General features: G+C 40.6%; 1 protein-coding gene across 2 annotated transcripts in view; it reads right to left on the bottom strand.

Annotated features, from left to right (window-relative positions):
- LOC126184583 (uncharacterized) overlaps window positions 1-26,430 on the bottom strand; it is a 499,786-nt gene that overhangs the window by 64,124 nt on the left and 409,232 nt on the right. For both annotated transcript variants that reach the window (XM_049927020.1, XM_049927027.1), the window contains one exon: window positions 4,740-5,115. In XM_049927020.1, coding sequence (XP_049782977.1) covers window positions 4,740-5,115 — 376 coding nt within the window. The remainder of the gene's footprint in view (window positions 1-4,739; window positions 5,116-26,430) is intronic.

Here is a 26,430-nt window from a genome sequence, read left to right as displayed (position 1 = left end):
GAGTATAGATTTAAGTGCCAGGAAGTCGTTTCTGAAAGTATTTGTATGGAAAGTAGCCATGTATGGAAGTGAAATGTGGACGATAAATAGTTTGGACAGGAAGAGAATAGAAGCTTTCGAAATGTGGTGCTACAGAAGAATGCTGAAGATTAGATGGGTAGATCACATAACTAATGAGGAGGTATTGAATAGAATTGAGGAGAAGAGAAGTTTGTGGCACAACTTGACAAGAAGAAGGGACCGGTTGGTAGGACATGTTTTGAGACATCAAGGGATCACAAATTTAGCATTGGAGGGCAGCGTGGAGGGTAAAAATTGTAGAGGGAGACCAAGAGATGAATACACTACGCAGATTCAGAAGGATGTAGGTTGCAGTAAGTACTGGAGATGAAGAAGCTTGCACAGGATAGAGCAGCATGGAGAGCTGCATCAAACCAGTCTCAGGACTGAAGACCACAACAACAACAATGAAATACTTCCATAAAAGCTTTCATCTCCTGATTCATCCCCACAGGGGTTCAATTTCTAAAAACAGTGAAATACATTATTTTCTAATTCAAATTTTCATACACTTAGATTTCAAAATGTTTTCATAACTGAATATTTCATAGAACACCCCCATAGGTGTTAAATATCCAAAAACACTGAAACACATTTTGTTTTTTATTTCTAACCGAGAAGTCAAACAACAATTTTCATAGATCTAACTTCAAAAATATTTCAATAGTTAATTAATAATGATTTTGACACACACACACACACACACACTCTCTCTCTCTCTCTCTCTCTCTCTCTCTCTCTCTCTCTCTTTAGACGGATGCCTGTATTCGTTGTGGCATACTATCCACAAGTTCATCAAGGCATTGTTGGTCCAGATTGTCCCACTCCTCAACGGCGATATGGCGTAGATCCCTCAGAATGGTTGGTGGCTCACATCGTCCATAAACAGCCCTTTTCAATCTATTCCAGGTGTGTTAGATAGGGTTCATGTCTGGAGAACATACTATCCACTCTAGTTGAGCGATGTCATTATCCTGAAGGACATCATTCATAATATGTGCACGATGGGGGTGCAAATTGTCATCCATGAAGACTAATGCCTCGCCAATATGCTGCCGATATGGTTGCACTATCGGTCGGAGGATGGTATTCACGTGCTGTACAGCCATTACGGCGCCTTCCATGACCACCAGCCGCATACATCGGCCCCACATAATGCCATCCCAAAACATCAGGAAACCTCCACCTTGCTGCACTTGCTGGACAGTGTGTCTAAGGCATTCAGCCTGACTGGGTTGCCTCCACACACGTCTCCAACGATTGTCTGTTTGAAGGCATATGCGACACTTAACGGTGGAGAGAACATGATGCCAATCCTGAGCGATCCATTCGGCATGTTGGTGGGCTCATCTGTACCGCACTGCATGGTGTCGTGGTTGCCAAGATGGACCTTGCCATGGACATCAGGAACAAAGTTGTGCATCATGTAGCTTACTGCGCACAGTTTGAGTCATAACACAATGTCCTATGGCTGCACAAAAAGCATTGTTCAACATGGTGGCGTTGCTGTTAGGGTTCCTCCGAGCCATAATCCATAGGTAGTGGTCATCCACTGCAGTAGCAGCTGTTGGGTGGCCTGAGCAAGGCATGTCGTCGACAGTTCCTGTCTCTCTGTATCTCCTCCATGTCCGAACAACATCACTTTAGTTCACTCCAAGATGCCTGGATACTTCCCTTGTTGAGAGCCCTTCCTGCCACAAGGTAAAATTGCAGACACGATTGAATTGCAGTATTGACCATCTAGGCATGGTTGAACTACAGGCAACACGAGCCATGTACCTCCTTCCTGGTCAAATGACTGAAACTGATTGGCTGTCAGACTCCCCTCTGTCTAATAGGTACTGCTCATGCATGGTTGTTTACATCTTTGGGCGGGTTTTGTGACATCTCTGAACAGTCAAAGGAACTGTGTCTGTGATACAATATCCACAGTCAATGGCTATCTTCCGGAGTTCTGGGAACCAGTGTGATGCAAAACTTTTTTTGATTTTTGTGTGTGTGTGTGTGTGTGTGTGTGTGTGTGTGTGTGTGTTTCCTATTCCCTATTTCACCCCCTAGGAGTGGAATTAAAAAAAAATCATTCTTAAATGATGCCTTTAGTATAAAATCAACAACCTTTGCAAATTTCAACTTTCTATCCTTAATGGTTTGGGCTGGGTGACAATGAGCCAGTGAGAGAGTCAATCAGTAGGGACATATAATCACATTAGATTAAAATACATAAATTAACAAACTCAGATCAACAAATAAGTTTAAGACCGTAGGAAAGGATATATGGCCCTAGTCAGACATTTTCAAGAGATGCTGAGTTTTAGTGAAGTCACATTGAATGGGGGAAGGAATGGGAAGTGTGTTAACATCCAGTGTAGAACCAGATGTAACTTAAATAGGGTAAGTTTGGAGATATCTGCAGCACAGTAATGGAAAATAAAAACGAATGTACAGAAAATACAAGCAAGACATAATAGATGAGTGAATTCAGCCATCAAATACAAAGTCTACAATGTTGAACAGGGTGTGTGCGAGTGTATACCTGTCCTTTTTTCCCCCTAAGGTAAGTCTTTCCGCTCCTGGGATTGGAATGACTCCTTACCCTCTCCCTTAAAACCCACATCCTTTCATCTTTCCCTCTCCTTCCCTCTTTCCTGACGAAGCAACCGTTGGTTGCGAAAGCTTGAATTTTGTGTGTATGTTTGTGTGTCTATCGAACTGCCAGCACTTTCATTTGGTAAGTCACATCATCTTTGTTTATATATGAATATAATAGACAGAAACATTCCACATGGAAAAAATATATCTAAAAAGAAAGATGATGAGACTTACCAAACAAAAGCGCTGGCAGGTCGATAGACACACAAACAAACACAAACATACACACAAAATTCTAGCTTTTGCAACCAACGGTTGCCTTTTCCTTCTCCTTCCCTCTTTCCTGACGAGGCAACCGTTGGTTGCGAAAGCTAGAATTTTGTGTGTATGTTTGTGTTTATTTGTGTGTCTATCGACCTGCCAGCGCTTTTGTTTGGTAAGTCTCATCATCTTTCTTTTTAAATATATTTTTCCCACGTGGAATGTTTCCCTCTATTATATTCATATATATATATATATATATATATATATGATAAACTTTTTTGATTTGTGTGTGTGTTTTTCCTATTACCTATTTCACCACCTAGGAGTGGAATTTTAAAAAAATCCTCTTAAATGATGCCTTTAGTATAAGATTAACACCCTTGCAAATTTCAACTTTCTATCCTTAATGGTTTGGGCTGGGTGACGATGAGTCAGTGAGTGAATCAATCAGTAGGTACAGTATCCTGTTCAACATTGTACACTTCCATTTGTCCTCCATTCACGATAATTTTGAATGTCTCAGAACGCATGACTGTAGAGACATATATAATAGAAGGAAACAGTCCACGTGGGAAAAATACATCTAAAAACAAAGATGTTGTAACTTACCAAACGAAAGTGTTGGTATGTCGATAGAGACACTAACTAACACAAACACACACACAAAATTCAAGCTTTCGCAACCCATGGTTGCTTCATCCTTTCTTGATGAAGCAACCGTGGGTTGCGAAAGCTTGAATTTTGTGTGTGGGCTTGAGTTTGTTAGTGTCTCTATCGACATACCAACACTTTCGTTTGGTAAGTTACATCATCTTTATATATATTCATTATTAGATTAGGTAGACCCAATGCAGGAGAATCATGACCAAGGTTCAAAATGGTTCAAATGGCTCTGAGCACTATGCGACTTAACTTCTGAGGTCATCAGTCGCCTAGAACTTAGAACTAATTAAACCTAACTAACCTAAGGACATCACACACATCCATGCCCGAGGCAGGATTCGAACCTGCGGTCGCTCGGCTCCAGACAGCAGCGCCTAGAACTGCACGGCCACTCCCGCCAACCATGATCAAGAAATGGTGGTTAAAGAATATACAGAGACATTATTGCTCTCAACAGAAAATTGTGGTTTAGGAAACATGTCTGCAGAATATGATATACTTGACTTTTCCTGCTAAAGAAGGATACTGTTGGATTTTGAGGCTTACGCCAAAAGTGAGAAGTACATGACCTATCTGAGTTTTGGCATCCATTTTATACATGATTTTAAATAAATGAATAATAAGAATGCGTGTGCCGGAGCTTCATACACTATGCACGACTCAGGTTGTCTGTATTCACAGTTATAAGAGCAAAAGTCTTTTTAATAGTTAAGGAAATCGTTCGGCTAGTTAGGTGATAAGAATTATGATGACATCAATCACCTCAACAGGGCGGGGGGGATTTGGAGGGTACGTGGTGTAATGTGTCACTTTGGGGAAAGTAAAGTGTTGACTCCTGTCTTTGTCTAACTGACGAATGATGGTCATGACCCTGAAAAGTGCTTTTGTGTTAGTTAAGCAGCTAGTTTCAACAAGCAAACTGGGCATGGAACTTTTGAAACTGATAAACAAAGACAAATGTAAAATTCTTTGTATAGCTTGTTTCCCTAGTTTATAGTTGTTCAAGTATCAGTAAGTTATTAAATTAAAAACTGAAGACAACTGTCATCAAACATAAAACATATTCTGTCTGCAAGTATTTTAATCCTACATATCTACTACTGCTAAATGTATGTGATCCAATCTGTTTGTAGATGAAGTTAGGAAAAAGCATTGCAACTTACCTTCAACTGCACGTGATATATTGCTCAAAACCTCTAGTGGAAAATTTCCTAAATCTGGTGCTTCTTTAGCCACACCAAATCCTGGTCCACTTCTGTTAAGAGCCATATCTGCTGCACTCATACTTTTTGATCTTTTAAGGCTAAATGCAGAAATTCTTAAGTCTCTCAAACCAGAGGTCACACTCTCACTAGGCTCAATGGGCACAAGTCTTTCAGGAAATATTAATTTCATTTCTGATACACTAAATGACTTCTGTGGAGATTTCACTGCAAAGTCAGATGGTGCCTGAGCTGTCTTCTGTGCAACAGCCATGTCTTCACAGCTTGTCTCTTCAGATTCTGCTTTTGAGTCCAACTGGAAGTGAACCCTGTGACCCTGACAGAAAGAAAAGATGCACATAGTTTTATATATTTGAAAGAATTAGCTTATTTAAACAAGATAAGCCAATAAATTTTCAAACTATGTTGAAATCTATAAATATCCCACATTTTTATTTAATTATTGTGTCATCAACTGCTGCCTACATTGAACGCCTCCACACCAGCCATACACCCATTGTGGGTAAAACAATCTCATCCACAACTAGCCACTAGCCATGCCTAGCACTAATGCTGATGGGACATGAACAGGTACCCTTCAGCTGGGGTCTGCTGTGGATTGACATCAAGCAACTCCTGGGCACCATCAAGGGATCCTTGCTTCACAGACCGGGCTTCAATTGCATCCAACCCCCTGCGAGCTGCTGGCTGACCAGTGTTCACACCTAGCAGCAAGGCCACTTTGGCAATCAGTCTGCTGCCATTACTTACCTGACAACTGCAGACTTAAGGTACTTACACACCTGTAGAGACACTGACACCACACCAGTGCTGTGGTCACCTTTCTCGACTGACTTCACTGTTGCTGCTATGTGCTTTGCTGGGAATCACAATCGCCCAGGGTCATCACATGCCACAGGGCAATGTCTACACCAACTGTAGGAATTCCGCTGAATAAACATGTTGTCATTTCCAATGGCTTCTTAATTCTATGACAGTCAATGAACTGGCTCTTCATATCTGCTGCCCAGCCTACAATGTCACCCTGATCAGATATGGGGTCACTACTGCTTGGATCATCCTGACCCATAATAACTGGTATCAAAAGTGACTATGGGCCCGCATGCATCATCTGTGCAATATGATGAGTCAAAACACACTATCTTTTGCAGCTGTGTTTCCTTCATGTATTACATGATGTCAGGCTCATTAGATCGGCAGACTTATTTGAAGGTGAAATTTGTGAACATTAAAGAGGACATAAACTTGAGCGAATTCAAGGAAAATGCAAGAGAGAGAGATGCTGGTATGCACCCTCTCAAATATCAGATATAAATGGGAAATAATATAAAAGATGTTATAGCATAGTTAATATTTTCTCCATGTCATCCTATTGTGTTTATCCTATTCCATTTGTCCTTCTGTGCTTCGCAAAAAGTGAATCAAAAGCGATGAGGAAATGATCCAGTCTTTATTGGATCAGGTAGCTGAAATGAGAGCCAATAATACTTATCTGCAAAGGCAACCAGATGCTTTAAAACGACAGAGCCTTGTCTAATTTATCAGTCCTCATCTCATAAGCTACTACTACTAGCCCAGTTGACCCTTTCTCAGGCAAAGCAGGTGAAGATAAAGTAGCATTAGCGGATAACCTACTGACAACCGGAAAGCTGGGATGTTGGGTAATGTCCACACTTTATGTGCTGGGGGAAAGTTTGGTACAATGATATAGAAAACAGATTAGCTGTAGGAACTATCTCAAGCAATTAAAAGAGGTCACAGAAGCAGTACAAATCCACGTTAAGTTTCACAGACAGTATAACAAACTTGAGTGTTAATCCCTGTGAGTTACCAGACAATGACAACACAAATAAGGTCCGTCGTCCTGCTAGGAGTGAAGTAGAGGGCACTGAGATGCATTTTTTTATGAGGATTATCACCCAATATGTTGAGAGAGGTGCATGCAGAATTTTGAAGGACAGCAGGAGCCGTAGGCATAGCAATGACTTTGCAAGAAACAGATGTGGTAATTTGAGTCCATTATAAGAGATTTAGTTTTCCACTGACATCAAGTGTTAACACTGTGGACAGTTGGGCCACATACAGTATGAATATCATCAGCCACAATGTAGGAAATGTGGAAGAATTGGACTTTGAAAGTGGGGCTAGTGAAAGTAATGGTCACAGTAAGAAGGGTTGTAATGGAAATAGCCAATTTTTAAACAGAAAAAAGAGCTCCCTGCATCACCAATTGGTGCTCCCAGTAACTTTTGATGCAATGGGAATGAATGCAGAGGTTGATTTTTGCTTGACAGGCATAGCAGATAGAAGGGAATCCACGCATCTATTGGACACACAAGCACAGGATTGGACCTTATCAGGAAGAGGCAGTAAACCCTCCACAGTATATGTTATGTGGAGTTGGGGGTAATAATCATTCAGTTTGGTGACATTAAGTTTTCAAGTGGGGGCAAAGCAGTTCCCAGAGCATAGGGAAGTTTTTCTATTATGGGTGATGGTTATTGTGCAATCTTGGGGTTAGATTTTCCTTATAAGCACCATTCCAAAAATTGGCCTTCATCTGGGGAAAACATTTGTCAAGGGTACTCTGCTGTAAGGCTCTTGTCTCACGAAAGATGAACCAATTTAGCTGCACGCGAGAGTACTAAGGATAATTCATGTGCTAAAGTATCGCAAGGTATAGGGAAACTCCTACAGATGAGCAAAGGCACAGAGCTGCTTGTAAACATGTGTTTGGTTGAGCCACTAATGGAAAATGATCATTTGCTTAAAGTACTGTGTTTGTCCATCTGTTTTAATTCTGGGACCACAGATTATCCAAGGGATTGTTGCTTGGCAATTTAGATGTTCAAGATGAAGATGATTTATACGAATGAATTCAGACCCTACCCATTAACAAGCCCCCAGTGTGGCTCTACCACATGGGAAGATAAAGTGTTTAAAAAAGAACAGAAAAAACTGAGGACCTGTTTAATCCTTGTGGATCTTAACCAATGAACCTTGAGGTGCAATACAGAATCCCAACTGGGAATAAGTCACCTGTGTATCATAAACCATATAAGGTGCTCCATCACTTACAACCAGTGACTGAGGTGTTCATTAACCAGCAACAATGTGATGAAATCCCAATTCTTTTCTTGTGGAATACTAAGCGATATCTCCCCACTATTGAGAAAAGTATTAGCTCATTGAGTGCACCAGTAGAGACAGTGCTGAAAAAGAGCATGGACAGGACAAAGAAGAATCTATTTTGTTGCAACTATAAATAACCAGTGATGGAGAATTCATTAACCAACAATAACATGATGGCCTTATTGAGAAAAGTACTAGCCTGTGAGTGTACTAGTGGTAAACGCACTGAAAAAGAGATTGGGCGGAGTAAAGAACTATCTACTTTGTTGTCACTGTAGATACTTCAACAGTCATACAATTACAGAAGTGTATTCAATTCCAAATATAATAGAAACGCTGGAAAATTTGGGGCAATGTACCGGGTGATCAAAAAGTCAGTATAAATTTGAAAACTTAACCCTAGGATGCCTAAGGGAGGGGTTCGTTGAACCCACAATTATTTTATGTCCCCTGGTTTTGCCCAAGTAACTTTCATACTACATATTCCCTTTGAGTTATTCTTTGTTGGCTATTTTATGAAACGTTAGTGTCAATATATTTTATAGAAAATTCCTGCTTTGGAAGAAAAAATAAATAAACTTATTATGGGTCCAACAAACCCCCGCCTTAGGCTTCCATGCTATAGAAAATTTCCCTTAGTAGAATTTCATATTTCTCATCTCTACAACAATGCAAGTTAGTTTCTTGTTGGTTGGTATTCTTGATATTCACAACAATCGGTTTACTTTCAGAGGAAGTGATTGTTGAGGTCAGTCAGCTGTTATTTATCTTGTAAACTTGCAGTGAGTTAGTGCAGTTCCGAACACGTAGGCCTCCAGTAACTTTGGTGTCCTACACAGCAAAAACGAAACCAAGTAAAAACTTACTGATGTTGTCAACAATGCACCAAGATAAAGGCACTGTTGGAGAAGAGAAGAATAAAACAATGCACCAAGATAAAGGTACTGTTGGAGGAGAGAAGAATAAAACCGAGATAAATGAGTATTATAATTCCACTAAAGGTGGAACTGATACCATTGATCAAATGGCGTGTATGTACACCTGCAAGAGGGGAACAAATAGATGGCCTCTATCTGTATTTTACTCTCTCATCGACATTTGTGCTATCGATGCAACCACCATATTCATCCAGAAACATCCAAGATGGAACGAAAAGAAACACAACAAACGGAAACTTTATCTTCTGCAAGCTAGTTTGAAACTAGTGAAATTGCAGGTAGAAGAAAGAAGTGCCAAAGCAAGAGGGTTATCTAACCAAATTGTTCAATCAATGGAGACTATTCTACAAAAGAAAATCAAAGAAGGGAAAACAGGAGCACGTCAGTCTCCTGCAGGGAAAGGTCGGTGCCATATTTGTGTAAGAAAAGCTAAAACAAAGAAGCAGAAGTACAACAATCTAAGTAAACCAAAGCAGTATTGTGGACAGTGTCATAAATGTGTGTAACACAAGTTCAGAAAAAATTGTGAAGTGTGTCTCTTGCCTTGAAGTTGAGAACTCAGAGTAGTCTATTGTATATGAACACATCTGTGTTTTGTATTGTAATATGCCAATTTTTTATTCACTCAATCCAATATTTATAACAATCAACAACATTTATAAACCGATGCCTTAGTTAAAATACATAAACCATTTTGAAAGTTGTAATTTTTCGTCAGTAAACTTACTTAATACCTGTGGGCTCGCCGAACCCCCCCTTAGGCATCCAAGTTAGAAAAAAAGGCTTGGGCGTCCTAGGGTTAATAAACCACTGAATAATGTAGATAGAGAGGTAAAAATTGACACACATGCTTGGAATGACATGGGGTTTTACTAGAACAAAAAAAAAAAAAAACACCCCATATTGCTAGACATGTGAAAGATCTCTTGCGTGCGTCGTTTGGTGATGATCGTGTGCTCAGCTGCCACTTTTGTCATGCTTGGCCTCCCAGGTCCCCAGACCTCAGTCCGTGCGATTACTGGCTTTGGAGTTACCTGAAGTCGCAAGTGTATTGTGATCGGCCGACAGCTCTAGGGATGCTGAAAGACAACATCCGACGCCAATGCCTCACCATAACTCCGGACATGCTTTACAGTGCTGTTCACAACATTATTCCTCGACTACAGCTATTGTTGAGGAATGATGGTTGACATACTGAGCATTTCCTGTAAAGAACATCATTTTTGCTTTGTCTTACTTTGATATGCTAATTATTGCTATTCTGATCAGTTGAAGCGCCATCTGTCGGACATCTTTTGAATGTTTGTATTTTTTTGGTTCTAATAAAACCCCATGTCATTCCAAGCATGTGTGTCAATTTGTACCTCTCTATCTACATTATTCCGTGATTTATTCAGTTTTCAAATTTATACTGACTTTTTGATCACCCGGTACTTACTTTTCCACAATGGAGTTACAAGATGGTTATTGTCAGCTGAAGGTAGCAGCAGAAGACTGGCCAGATAAAGTACTGCAAGGTACACTGGACACTAGAATGCGAATCCATTTGAAAACCAGAAGGAATTGTTAACAACTAGTCCAATATTGGTCTTTTTGAACTACAAAAAAGGAATTATGTTATTGTGATGCTAGTAATCCTGCATCAGCCTATGTTTTAAGTCAAGAGAGAGCAGGGAAAAAACACTGGATCGCCTACCTGCTGCAGTTAACCAAAGCAGGTAGGAATTATTCTATCACAGAGAAGGAAGTGCTGAGCCTTATAAATAGCTTGACAAATTTCCGTTGCTGTTTGGATGGGAAAAAATTCAAAGTAATAACAGATCGGGCTGTGTTGAAGTAGTTAGCACTTGATGCTGAAGCTAAATGAGCAATTTTGAAATATCCCATAAACCCAGTAGAAATCACAGTAATGCAGATGGCCTCAGTAGGAAGAATGGTGTATTATAGACAGTAGGTCATACCATTGCAGAGTGGCAGAAAGCATAAGCTGCTGACAAGGAATGTAAACAACGTGCAATGCACCACTGGTTCATTGTACATGATATGTTGCGTAATATGACAAAGCCTGGACTGCACAATGTGGTGAATGGCATGTTGTGGGAGAAAGTCTTAAAACAATCTCATGATCATGTATTACCCAGTCCTGGGGATGGCATAGAAGCACGTAACAGTGAGTAGCTGAATATTAATGGTTGGGTAAGTGGAAACAAGATGTAGAGCAGCATGTTAAAAACTGACTGGAGTGCACACAGTGGGCACATTTGAGCCATCAAAATATTACACTGCAAAGGATAACGGAAGCTAATAAACCTTTTGAAACAATTGTAATGGACATTTTAGGACTTTTAGCCAGACACCAATGAGGAAGCACTTTGTCTGAAACAAAATAGACCATTTCTTGCTTTATGTGCAACTGATCGCTATCCTGAATCAGCAATCCAACACACTGGGATAGGCCCCTGTGAATAACTAGCTACTAAAAACAGTGTTTTGGAAAAGTTAATCATGGATCAGGGCACCAATTTTATATAAGAATTGATGAAGCAGTTGTGCCACTTGTTCCATGTTCATAAGCTGGGGAGAAGCCCCTTAGAATAGTAGAATGGAGCATGTACATCAAACAACTGGAAAAATGTTACACCACTGTGTGAATAGCTATCACAGTGACTGGGATACTTAACTGTCATACAATGTCATAGCTTTCAATTTAAAAAAATCCATGAAAGCACAGGCATTTTAGGAAGTAGTGTACAATGGCAAAACACTGTCGCCATTGCAAACATTCAACCTCAAGGTGGGAAAAAATGGCAAGCCATTGCAAAATTTCATGAAAACATTGGAAGCATGGAAGCAGATATGGAGAACTGACAGCAGAACCCTTGAATGTCTGGAATGGGAGGGCAATGCAATACTAAGCTAGCAAAGAATTGTGTAGATCTGCAGATAATGCTGACAAGCCCACGCATCCCAAAGAGCGAAAAGAAAATCATCACATGGTATCACGGTCCTTGCCAGGTAATCAAGATAAACTCACCAGTGAAGATTAACACTAAACTTCAGCTTCTGACACAATCAACAGTCATACATGTGAGATGTGTAAGTCTTTTTCAGGGTGCACCAGATTTATGCCACCAGTACTGGCACCACTTCCAAATGGGGGGGGGGGGGGGGGGGGAGGGAGGGGGATAGTAAGAAGGAAAAACAGGCCACACCCTCCAAGCTACACATGTTACCACATGCATTAATGCCCTGAAAAAGTTGTGTATTAAGATATTTGTATTTTTTTAGTTGTATTTGTTGTGTGATGTATCACAGTAATGAAGATATATGGATTTTGTACAAAAAATGTAGGAGGAGTTTTTTTTTTTGGGGGGGGGGGGGGATACTGGTTTGCAGGATGTGACATGATAAGTTACCAATTGTTTTGGGGGTTATTCTGTGTGTAATTTACCTGAACTGATTTGCCATGTTGGTATAGTTTTTGCTAAGAAACATCAGGTAATGAAGATTGAAGTTATTCATTTCGTTGGGTGTGTACAGCATACAGAGAATGTTGTTATAGGTTTTTGTGGATGACAGACTTAATCCAGGTAGTGGAGAGTGATTACAGCTTCCTTTCTCCAGGTGACATCAACAGCAAGGATGACTGCAGGGTCCATCAACACTTTTGCAGTTGCAAGGGGGTGAATGAACACCTTGCAAAAGTGACCAATTAAGGGAGGGCACTTTTCATTAATCAAGAGGACACTGTCTTGAGCAACTACCAGTGGATGTTGAGGTTAATTTATAATGCATGGGGTTAAGTACCGAGGTGTGAAGGCTGGATGAAACTTGCTCAGAATTAAACCTGGAAGCCAGGAATAAGGGGGTTTTAAGTAACAGACAAAAGGAAAAACTGAATGCTGTGTATCTCATATGAACACTTCCACAACTAGGTGCGGCAAGCCATGTGGTGTCTTGAACATTAAGGTGATGGGGGAAGGGTGGCAGGAGGGGGGAGGAGGCACACTACTGAAAACAATATTTTGAATAATAGACGCTTATACACAGGGGCTCAAATGACATGCTAGTAAAGATGCTGAGAGGCAAAGGTGCCAGAACCATGACAGAATGGCAGACGACTCAGTTAGCGAATCTCAAACACAGCTTATTGAATAATACCATAATGCTGGGGGGAGGGGGGGGGGGGTTACGAGCAAAGCTGACGACTTGCATCAGAATGACCAGCACTTCTGTGAACCAAGATTTCAGTTTAATATAGGGTGGTTAGACATATTAAGATATCCAATTGGCTGTGGCAAAACTATTGCATATGCTTGCCATCAGCATACGGAATGTCCATATTGAGGTATCATAATTACAGGAAGCATATGGTCATATGGGAGCATATGGTCAGTTAATTCCTACTTTGTTACCATGAATACAATCTCTGGTCAGTTTGTGTCAGGTATGGGATGCACTGCCAGGTTGTGGCAGTACAGGACAGCACCAACCTCACCCACTTACATGTGTTGATAAGACGCCTTCCAGCAGTAAGTAGCAATGCCTGATAGTAGTGCTATACAATTCACCTATACCTCTGGAATGAGGGGCCTTGGGGATGAAGGAAATACTACTGTTTATGCAAAGAGGGGAAAAACCAAACTGCCCATCTTGGGTGGTCCAGACTACCAGAGGGACATGTGAAATGAAAATATTTTTAGGAGGAACGGGAACAGAAGGAACCTGCAGAACACAGTCGTACTACAATCCTATTGTCAGAAGGTAAGTCCACATTGGGTATATTCAGCATATGACCCAGTGTTGGTTATCACAAATTGTCAACCTAGGGGAACAACTCCTGAAGCTACAAGATAGTGTATTTTAATAAACGGACAATGTGTAATATTTTGGGGGCAACTTTTCAGCTACCATCAATCATAACAAAGGCTACGATTCTAGAACTGAGGTATCCACAACTGTACTTCCCTGACAAACCTTTGAAGACACTACCAGCCAAAAACAAGACTTTTCTGAACAATATCCTCTCAATCCCAACACTTCTGACCTACTTAGTTCCCCGACAAATTTATAGCAGTGCAGGAGGGGAGTATTAATGAGGAGGAAATGTTTCTACAGCAGTATTGCAGCAGATACCAGCACAAAATCATGGTGATAGATGTCAACTTCAAGCACCACCTGATTCCTATTCTGGTATGTGCAGCCTACATCTATTTATGACAGAAAACTGTCCACCCTCCTGAACTCCTGCTGACCGAGTATCAACCGAGTAGGTCACCGTTAGTCATTAAGCATATCAGGGATTAGATATTGTGAACTGGACTGTATTAGTTATAAGGGCAGTAGGAGTCAAAGGTGTACATAAACATAAAAAGAAAATTATAAACACACCATGTAACTTTTAAGTCATTAACAGATTTGGCAGCCACCTGCAAGTGGTGGACTAAATGTTGCATATGGGGTAGGAATGCTACACTACCACCTTACCAAACCAGTTCCACAACCTGTGGCCAGGCGAGCCAGCAGGCTGCTGGAGCAAGGAAAGTGTTGAACTGGCATGGTGAAAGCTCTGCTCTGGCACCATGGTTACCACAAACTGAGTGGGAAGAAATGCCCTTTCACAATAATAAAGGGGTGAGCCCATGTAAATTTAGGCTGCTATGGCCGTAGAGTATCTGTAGTTGGCCACTGCTTCCACTGAGAATGCTTCCATTTTGGCCTGGCATTAACCCAATGTGGGTCATCCAGTCTCATCTTCAACTAGCCACTGCCCATGATGGTCAACGGGGCCCCACCTAGAACTGATGACTCGAGGGCCTGAACTGACACCTTGCAACTAGGGTCAGTTGCAGACTGACATCAATCAAATCCTGGATGCCACAATGTTGTCCTTGATTCGCAGACCAGGATAGGTACCTAACCCCTTTGAGCTACTGGGTGACCTCTGTACTAACATCTAACAGAGTTTGCTGTCACTGTGCAGCTGACATCTGCAGGCTCAATCCAGCTACGTGTCTGCTGAAGGCACTGACATCAGACTGTCACTGTGACCACCATCCTGACCTGGCATCCTTATTGCCACCATGCTTCACTGGGAAAGCACCACCACCCAGGGTCATCATATGACCCTGGGGCAACATCTGCATCGGCAGTATGAATTCTGCTGAATTATCATGTTGTCATTTCCATTGAGTTTATGATTCCATGATGGCCATAGAACTACCTCCTCATACCACCCACTTGCCCATTCAACGTCATCCCGAGCTGTTAAGAGTCAGTAACACTGAGCATCATGACCCATAATAGTATAAATGAAGTCACTGATGAGTAAAAGCCCAGAGATAATTAAAATAAGGCAAAACTTACATATCTTAAGAAATTTATGATTTAGTCCGTATTTTAAATCAAGTACTCTGTGAAAAATTGTAAGAAGTTAACCAGTCATTCCTAAGTTTTATGGTATAAATGGGGGAAAATTGGGATAAATTTTAGTAAACAAAGGTACTGTAATCTATTACTGGAAAGTGAAGCCTGTCAGCTATGCTATACACCTATCAGCATTCAGTAGCAACAGACTCACCAGTGTCAAACCAATACCATGAGGGATATCTAGAAAGTATGCTTACAAGACTTTCTTACACAAACAAAAATGCTTATATTTCAATGAAACCTATAGGAACAGTGGCACAAGAATGACATCATTTTCCACCTAAACAAAATTTATTTCAACGCACTTTATCAACCATTCGAAGAGTTTTATAATACTTGCATTGTCAATGTCTACTGCCAATTCCTTAAACCACTTCTCCACTTTTTCACCTCACCATCATTGAAAAAGTGGTTTAAATCCACATAGTCACTGGCAGCGAGATCGGAACTGACAGAGGGGTGGTTTAAAAGATTCCAATGAAATAAGGTCAACATCTCTTGAGACACTTGAGCAGAGAGCGGCCTAGCATTGTCATTAAGGATGACTCCCTCCCTCGGCATTCCACGTTGTTTGTTCTGTACAGATCTGGAGAGTTTCTTGAGGGTCTCACAGTAATGTGCTGAGTTGACTGTTTTGATTCTAGGCACGCATTTGACAAGCAGAAACCCTTTGTCTCAGAAAATGGTTGCCGTAACTTTTGAGTGAATTACTGATCCTTTTTTAAGGGGAATGAGTGTAGTGCCATTGCACTGATTATCACTTGTTCTCTGTGGTATGATAGTAAACCCATGTTTCATCCCGCGTCATTACAGAGTTGAGAAAAGTCTATCAATCCCTCACAAAATGATCAAAAACACTCATTTGGCATTGACTTTGTTGATTTTGTGTTCTTTGTGCATACAACTTGCAATATCCCAGTCAATCACTCACGATTCCATGAACGACAGTTCGAGAAACTTCAGGACACACATGGTGCAGGTCACCAATGGTCACATGGTGATCAGAACTAATATGCTCTTAAGTCTTTGCACTGCTTTATCAGTCACTACAGACAAGCATGAATTTACTTTCTTCCAAAAGTGAAATTCCATACTCATTTTGTCAAATGTCATGACGCAACCTCCTCCCCATACACTGACACTATTTCACGATAAATCAAGCAGTGCTCATGCCTCTGGCATTTAGATAATTTATCACTGCGTGCACTTTGCAGGAAACAGAATGAAAGTGCTCACCTTTAACCATCACCACAATGTGTGTTGGGATGCTGCTGATGACTTTTACCATTCATTCATTTCATTTCAGAGTGTGTTACCATACAAAACATTGGTACCCCATTGCAAAAAACTCAGTTCCAGGTTAGAATTACAGGCCTTGCAATCTTACCTTTCAGACATCCCTCATATGAAACTGTTTTAGAAAATTCTTTGTTCTAAGAAATAGATGTCTTGCAAATATAAAAAAAAGTGGTCTCTTATTTTTTGCAGACAAAGAGAACTTGTTAATATGGTTGTTGGTCACACTGTTGCTAGTATCACTATCTCAGCTCCCAAATAACCATTAGCGTGCTGCACTCAGATGCTCAGTCTTGGCTTGGCACCCATTCAAAATGGAGCTCACATTGAAAACACCACCAGGTGCAAAGTTCAAGCAGTTACAGAGGTTTTTTTTTTTTTTTTTTTTTTTTTTTTTTTTTTTTTTTTTAGTGCAAAAAGGTGTTAAACCGGTTGAAATTCAGCACCAATGGACTGAAGTTTATTGACAGTCATGCATGTATGTCAAAAACGTTTGTACATGGTGTAACGAGTTTACAGCCAGTCATACTGAAGTTCATGATGCAGAAAGGAGCAGTACACCAATTTCTGATGAGACAGTCACGATGGTTGAGGATGCCTTGCAAAAAAGATCAGAGGATCACCCTTGATGCCATCTGCATTTTGGTTACTGAGGTTTCCTGAAGCACCACCCACAGGATTTTAATGGGAAAGTTGCAATATTGGAAGGTGTGTAGAATGTGGGTATCACATATGCTGACAGAAGACCACAAACAATGAGTTTATTCTGCCCACAAATTTATTTGCCACCATGCATACGAAAAGCACAACTTCTTGGACTCTATTGTCACACCTCATGAAACATGGACATTCCACTTCACAGCTGAGAGAAAACAACTGTCACTTGAGTGACAGCATCTCTCTTTGTCCAAGCCGTGAAAATTCAAACACATTCTGCCAGTGAAGCCACGGAAATTGTGTTTTGGGACTGAAAGGGGTACTGCTGGTTGACTTTCTGCCTGCAGGGACAATAATAAATGTTGATGGGTACTGTGAAACACTTCAAATACTCAGAAGTGCAATTCGGAACAAAAAAAAAGAAATGCTGAGCAAGGGCATAAGCATTCTCCACGACAATGCCGATCCACACATCATCCGTCACACCATTGACCTACTGCATAACTTTGGCTGGAATGTCATCATCCGCCCACCATACAGTCCAGACTTGGTACAAAGCAACTACTACCTGTTCCATAAAATGATGGAACATTTATCTGAATGGCAATTCTCCTCTAATGACAAGGTGAAAGGTGAGGTTCAACGCTTTTTGAAGGACATGGCAGTCTATAAAAATGTGTTGACCAAAATGACAATAACATAGAAAAGTAAAGTACTCTTCCATCCTTAAAATAATGTAATACTGCAGAAAATGAACGGTCGTTTGCATATCGAAAAATGTAGGAAACCTTCATTTTGGAATTGTCCTCGTAACAAGAAACTTAGGAGGCAGAAAAATGGTATAATAACTGAAAATTTTAAGAGCTGCAGTCAGAAGAAGCTTGCATTATTCACTCTGATGATATCACACTACATACTGTATCTGATGACTGCCTCCATCATCAACGTTGGGGGTGAGTCCGACTGTTGTGAAACTGGTGAGACTCCCACTTTTATGCCCAGAGGACAGCATCTGATTGGCTGGATTAACTCACATAGAAGGCAAATACTGAGGCGGTGCCCTCTACAACCTTAGGTTACATCTGCTCAGGCTGTCAGGTGTCACTCACAGGGAAACCACTCACTCCAGGAGGTAAACTGTGAGAAGACTTCCTCGCACAGCCCGTGTCTCTATTAAAGTTGTTCTCACATAGTCTAAATTCAACTGCTACCCTGATTACACAGCCCCAGCAGTTCAATGCTGAGCAAGAATTCTCATTTGTTCAAATACAGTTCTGTGTGCATCTAACAGACTGTTCATCCACACCTGTTTCTTTGAAATTCCCGTGTAACGTGATGCCGGTGCCCGACATGACGATTGGTGACAGTAAGAATAGACAGCCCACTTAACTGCAGCCACACTCGCAAGTATGAATGGTCTGATACCTTGCCTGTTTACCTTACCTGTTGTACCAATTGTTGCACTACAAAATGGAAGCCGCACTACGTGTTGTCCTTCTAGATCGGTTGAATGGCATCGCGTCTAGGTTTGCTCGACAGTGTTGACCTAACACGGACAGAAAAACTGTTCGTACTGAACACTATTGTCAGATGGCTGATCTCGTGGCAGAGGTGCTCCTTGTGTGAAATAGTCCTGGCTCTGTGTATTATGGTGTTCATCATGATACACAGAATAGCACAGTCATCCATCAGCTTTCTATTCAGCCAAAACATCTAAGAAAGGAACTTTTCATTCTCCATCTTATATTAGGATGTACAGCATTCACATTGTCAATGAGCTGCTGCAGTAAATCATTACCATACAGAAAATAAAAAAAAGGATTATCAGCTTATTTGAACTAGCAGGAAGGATTGGGAGCAGCCAGCACTGTTCAACATTCGTTCTTCAAACCACTCAATGAAAAAAAATTAGCTATTGCTGATAATGGCAATGATTTAATATTTTTAATTTCGCCACATGGCACTGAGGGACTGCAGTAGTTCACTGATCATATGAACAATATACATCCTAATATAAGATTTCTAGTCAAGATATAGAACAGGAGGTTGCCTTTCTTTGACATATAGGTAAATACGAAAGTTGGATAGGTAAAAGATCTCACAAAAGCAGCAACATAGCACGCATATAAAAAGAGGGTTGTAATTGGGCAAGCTTTCAAGCATTCAGAGTTAGTGGCTTCTTCTTCAGGGAGAAGGGTTGAAGAGAAAGGAAGACGGATGAAGGAAAAGGACTGGAGAGGTCTAGGAAAAGGAACAGATTTCAGGGAAGTAACCCAGAACTGCAGGTCAAGGGAGACTTATCACAAAGGATGAGAAGGAAAGACTGATTGTTGGGGACTGCATCGGATGAGATTTGAAAACCTGTGAGCTCAAAGGTGGACAGGGTAATATGCAAGACAGGCATTACTGCTTAAACATCACGCACGAGTTAATAAGAGTGAAAAGCTAAGTGCATTGTACGTAACAGAGGTGGGAAGGGGGGGGGGGGGGGTGAAAAATAGACGAGTAAGACAATGAAAGATGTAGAAAAGTTAAAATGGAGTGAAGAAAAGAGTGTTAATGTGAAAAAATGCTGAGATGGAAGAAATTAACGTAAATTAAAGCCAGGTGGGTGGCGAGCACCAAGAACATGTAGCAGTGGGCAGGGTGTAGTGAAACAGGCACCGAGGTCACGATTGTCAAGTTGTAGAGCATGCCCTGCAACAGGATGTTGCGTGTTGCCAATATACACCCTCCACCTATGCCCATTCATTCTAATTGATAATTTGGTGGTATTCATGGTGATGTAAAGGGTCAAACAGTGTTTACATAACAGCTGGTATATGACGTGTCATTTCACAGGTGGCTCTCCCTTTGATTGTATATGTTTTGCCAGTTACAGGGCTGCTATAGGTTGTGGTAGGAGGGTGCATAGGACAAGTTTTGCAATGGGGGTGGTCACAGATGTAGGAGCCACAGGGTAGGGACATGGGTGCAGAGGGTGACAAAAAGCTATTCTAGGTTGGTGCGCGAGATTTCAAACAGAATGGACGCCATGTCAGGGAATTATTTTAGGAAGTCATGGACCTCTTAAAATAGCTGAGTAAAACATTTGAAGCCACGATAATACTGAGTCATCAGTGGTGTGCTCTGAAGCTCTTCACTGGAGGGAACAACAGTACCTGGATTGGATGTGATGGCCTGGGAACTGTTGCTTTTGAAGTAGGCTGGTGGAGTAATTACATGTAGTGAAGGCTGAAATCAGAATGGTGGTGTATTGCTGTAATGAGTCTGCATCTGAACAAAAATGTTTGTGTCGGATGCAGTTCTTTACAGTAATACACCAACATTCTCTCCTCAGCCTTCACTGCATGTAATTACCCCACCAGCCTAGTTCAAAAGCACAATTTCCTGGGCCATCACATCCAATCCTGATACTCCTGATCCCTTCAAAAAAATAACTTCGGAGTACACCACATGTCACCCATATTATCCTGGTCCAGAATGAGTCAGACAGCTACTTCAACAAGGCCACAACTTCCTAAAATCATGCCCTGAAATGACATCCATTCTGTCTGAAATCATGCCCACCACATCTAGAATAGCTTTTGTCACCCTCCCAATCTCCACAATATTCTTGTCAGACCCTATGCTCCTTCTGGACCGATCTCCCTGCCCTAAGGCTCCTACCCCTGTGACTGTCCCTGCTGCAATACTTGTCCTATGCACCCTCATATCACCACCTGTAGCAGCTGTGTAACTGGCAAAACATATACTGTCGAAGGGAGAGCCACCTGTGCAATGACACATGTCATATACCAGCTGTTATGTAAATATTGTTTGGCCTTTTACATCGCCATGACTACCACCCTGTTATCAGTCAGATGAATGGGCATAGGAAGGGTGTGTATACAGGCAACACACAATATCCTGCTGCAGAGCATGCTGTACAACATGACTTGGTGCCTGTTTCACCAAATGTGCCATCTGGATTCTTCCCCCAGACACCAGTTTCTCAAAACTCCACCAGTGGGAACTAGCACTGCAATGTCCTTGGTTCTCTCCATCCACCTGGCCTTGATTTACGTTTGTTTCATTCGTCTCAGCATTTCCACACAGTAACTACTCTTTCCTTCACTCCGTTTTAATTTCCTACAGGTTTTTAAATCTCATCCGATGCAGTCCCCAACAATCAGTCTTTCCTTCTCATTGCCTGCAGTTAGTCTCACCTGATCTTCGGTCCTGTGTGACTTTCCCAAAATCTACTCCTTCTCCTAGACCTCTCCAGTCCTTTTCCTTCACCCCTCTTCCTTTCGCTTCAACCTTTCTGCCTGAAGAAAGAACCACTCACTCCAAAAGCTCACCTAATTACAACCCACTCTTATGTGTGTGTTCTGCTGCCACCTGGCGAGTAGATTTTCTATCTATCCAATAAATTATTTTGTCAAAAATTTATTGTTTTCGTTGTTAAAAAGGAAAGCTAATGACTAAGCTATTTTGTGAATTGAGAAACCATGCCTGTGGATCTACATTTCGATGGGCTTAGATTTCACCACCCAGCTTGGAAAAGAGCTATGCTGAATGTCCTAATACAAAGAGCCACAGAACCACAACTATTTCAAACAAGGTGCATCTCAGTTCCAAGCCTGGCCATCTGACGACAGTGTTCACAAGGAACTGGTATTCTGTCTTTGATATTAGATCAATGCTGTTTAGGTACAAAAACCCCGGCTAGTCCTATTTGGTACGGGGTACCACATACTTATGCTATGGTTACACAGGTAATTTGTATGCAATTTCCTTTGTAGACTGATTGCACTTCCCAAATCTTCTACCAATACCTCCCACCTGCTTTAACCACAATCTGAGCCTATGAGATCATTCAATTTCATATCCCCACAAAGTATTACTACTAGGTATTTGTAGGAGTTGGCTGATTCCAACTGACTGATATTATACAGGGTGTTCAGAAATCCCCATTACAAACATCTAGGACTTGAAGAGGGGAGTGAGTATGTAATATTTTGAATACAAACCCACGACCAGAAAAATACTGCTTCCATTCTACAGCTGTTTCAATTCAGATGCTTAACTCACCCACTTCTAAATCTACATCTATAATCTGCAAACCACCCTGATGTCCTTGGCAGAGAGTACGTCCCAGTGTGCCAGTTATTAGGGTTTCTTCCGACTCCATCCATGTATGGAGTGTGGTAATAATGACTGACTGAGTACCCCTGTGCATGCTGTAAATTATTCTAATCTTATCTTGATAATCCCTACGTGGGTGATACACAGAAGATTGTAGTATTTTCCTAGAGTTGTCATTTAAAACCAGTTCTTGAAACTTTGTTAACAGTTTTTCTTGGGACATCTGTCTTCAAGAGTTCCCAGTTCAGTTCCTTCAGTATCTCTGTGACACCCTCCCACAGATCAAACAAACCTAACAACGTTCCTGCTGCCATTCTCTGTCTCCTTTCAGTCTTTCCTGCTATAGATTCCACAAACTTGAGCAATAATCTAGAACCAGTTGCACGAGTGATTTGTAAGCAATCTACTTTGTGGACTAATTGCACTTCCCCAGCATTCTACCAATAAACTGAAGTCTACATTGGCTTTACCCATGACTGAGCTTATGTACTCATTCCACTCCATATCTTTAGAAAGCATTAAACGCAGATATTTGTAAGCGCTGGCCGACTCACTGATATTATAGTCATAGGATAATATGTTGTTTCATTTTGTGAAGTGCAAAATTCTACACTTCTCAACCAGGGTGTATTTGTGGACAAGGAAAAAAAAATTCTCTGATTTTTCCTGGATTTCCCGGCTAAAAATACACTTTCCCCCAGGTGAAAACACACTTTTACCGTGTTGAGTAACAGTATATTTTCCATCAGAACTGCAAAACTTATTAATCCTTTGAATGATTATGGTTTTATACACAGGCATAGAATTTCCCGGCACTTTAGAAAATGAAACCCAGGAAAAAAGATACATTTTGAAAATATGTCTGATGTGCAGCAACATGTACGCTGCATATTTTCATATTATGAAAGTGTACATTGGAATTCCAACAAACACCGCATGTTACTTTCCTAATAATTGAAATTGAGATTGCGATGCACTTTTGTAAGTCAGTCATAGCTCATGTCACATGATCTCACCAGCTGATGACAGCGGTTATTCAGAGCATAGGACACATGACGTAGTCAGCCAACAGCAACATCACTTTTAAGCAGCACAAACACAAGAACAGGGTAAGTTAATAGTTTAAATTAATATACACAGTGTTGCTACAAGAAAAGCAAAGCTTTCACATATAATATTGGTCTCCAAGGTTAATAAACTGCAAGAGAAGCTGAGCTTTCGCATATAATGTTGATCTTTTTTACACGTGTTACACAGTAAGATATATCACACAAATGTGAAAGTAAAATTTTTTATATTGGCATAAATTTCTGACCTTCAGGGTTTGAAATTCTTCTAAATGACTTATCATCAAAGAGTTGATTTTTAAATGAGAGTCAAAGCCTCTGAGATTTAAGAAATTCATGGTACAGTCTCGTACATAGTTCAACTTATGTAAAAGGATAATTTCTTTGAAAGTAACGCTTTTCAAACCACCATTTGCAATATTTTCCTGCAACTTGTTAGAAATAGGTTCATTTCAGCAGTTGCCAGAGAGCGCAGATAACAGATGACACCGAGCTTGCGCAGCTACCATGACATAGGAAGCCCATATGTACATATGTATAATACATTAACAGATCAGACATCAGAGGATACTCCAAGAGCATCGGAATTTTGTGAACCATACTAAAATGTGCACATTCATATGTCCAGATTCCCCATGAAGTAGACCTCGACCTGATGTTAAGCTTTTCAGTGTGGTTTTCGGCATGTAAATTTTCTTAGAGAACCACTACTGTATTATATCATGTTTGGTTCTTTATTATGGTATAATGCTATACATGCTAGAAGATAAAAACTTGCACTTAAAATGCAGTGAACAGTTGAACTAGCCAGTACTGTGGAATTAAACATTTCGTTTCAAATACATTGACTGCCTCTGTGGAAAAGGTTAACAAAAGTCAAATTTCTTTAGCAAACAGACAAAAATAACTTCATTGTTCTGCAAGGTGATTAATGCTTGACTGTCAGAAAGGTGGAAATAAAATAAAATCTGAAACTAACAACATATTTTAGCCTTCCGTAATTATGTGAATGTATTTAAATTCACTTGATAGCTCCCAGCCACAGATATCCGATTTGTTTTCATTTGACGTGAGAATAAACGAAGGGGAAACAGCAAAATCACTAAATGTAAACACGGGTCACATGGAGACTACCCACTATAACGCAGACTGCTCTGCACATCAGCCCCGGATCTATGATATATATGAACTGGGTCAATACTAAAAAAAAATCGAATTTTCACTACTATGTTCATCTTGTAGCACACATCTTTCTGAAAAGTCTGAAACATTAAACATACGTGTTCGAGGAAATGTAAGGCATGTTATTTGGTCTTAAGTGTGCCAAAGTGCAGTGCCATGCCTTTTCATCCAGCATTCTTCTATCGCAAGTCACTGTATTTCACTCTGTGGAATTGAAACATGAATATTTTGTAATGATGCCATCAAACTATATTCAGAACAGTGGAAACTAACATGTCCTGTGGTGCCTTTCCTGCTCCCTGTCGGCCATTTGACATCCTGCGCCTATTAAAAAAAAAAAAAAAACTCTCAATTAATACTGGATGGGATTATTTGTAACTGGGAGGACAAGAATTCTTCAGAAGACTGGCACTCTTTATTGCCTATTAGCTAGTAACTTGCTATTCTGTGTGACATAAAATTAAATATAGGAACATAAAACCAATGGAAATGGAAATGAGCGTTTGACGTCGTTTGCCGCGAGGCCCCTTACGGGGCAGGTCTTATTACATTCAATGCCACATTGGGCGACCTGCGCACCAGATGGGAATGAAATGATGATGAAAACAACACAACACCCAGTCCCTGAGTGGAGAAAATCCCCGACCTAGCCGGGAATCGAACCCGGGCCCCTTAGGACGGCAGTCCATCACGCCGACCAGTCAGCTATCGGGGGAGGAGGGGGGGGGAGGGGGGGGGGGACATAAAACCAATGAAGACAAAAGACAAGCAAGAAAGTACAGATTTCTTCAATCCTTAGCTCCTAGCATTTTTCTCTCTCTAATCTTGCTACAGCTTTACATGGCGTGCTTTCCTTTCTGCAAAAGAATCTATTACCTCATCAAAGTTCGTCAAACGTTTTGCTACATGAAAAATCGAAATTTCTTTATCCAGTACTGAAAAAGTACTGGAATACAAATAATACCCAACACTGGTGTGGTTTCTCGATCTGATTATGTCTATTCTGTCATTGTCTGCTAGATAAAACAAAATAGGCCTTTCTAATATTGCAGCAATTTTGTAACACACACCAAATAAACGAGACTGTTTTGGCACAAATGGTCATTTTTATAACATGACAGAATATAATTCACGAAGTACCAATATCAAATGACTATTAGGCCTATTCCAAGCAAAAAGCTTTATGTTAGGAAATAGTTTCACATTTCATTTATATGCACCAGTTTCTCAAGCATGAGATTGAAAAGTATTACTAAGAAATTTTTATGTAAATTTGTAATAGTCTTATTCTTCCATAATACGTGTGATGTCCCCGTTTCTTATCCTTCCTCGTTCTAACAAATGATCTTGTCATCACCAATTCTGTAGTTACTCCTGCCACTGTCAAAATCTGTTCACCGATTAACTCCACTAACCCTGCCAGAATCACCACTTTAGTTATCCCATGATTATCCTCTGGTTAGGCTTTGTTACATGGTCGTACAACACGTTTTCCGCATTACTTCCAGAACAGGACTTAAGCGGCTGCTGGCCAGTGACTGTACAACTGGTCCTTACTAGTGTAGCGACCTCACCAAAAATTTTCTGTCAAAATTTCATTTTCTTGGGTACACCAAGAAGATAATATGTAATCTTTCTCACCTGTTATTCCTGTTAGTCATTTATTTCCATTCTGATAGTCTGAATCTATGGATTTCGCTAGTAATTATAACAACGCTGATCATTCACAAACCCAATCAATGACATAATCAGACAGCGATTGGCATTCATCTGTTTGGTTTTACTCTGCTCAGCTCGTAT

Source organism: Schistocerca cancellata, chromosome 1, assembly GCF_023864275.1.
Source record: "Schistocerca cancellata isolate TAMUIC-IGC-003103 chromosome 1, iqSchCanc2.1, whole genome shotgun sequence".
In the NCBI taxonomy this organism is placed as follows: Eukaryota; Metazoa; Arthropoda; class Insecta; order Orthoptera; family Acrididae; genus Schistocerca; species Schistocerca cancellata.
Note: the sequence above shows the minus strand (reverse complement) of the source record. Positions and strands in the feature narration are given on the sequence as shown.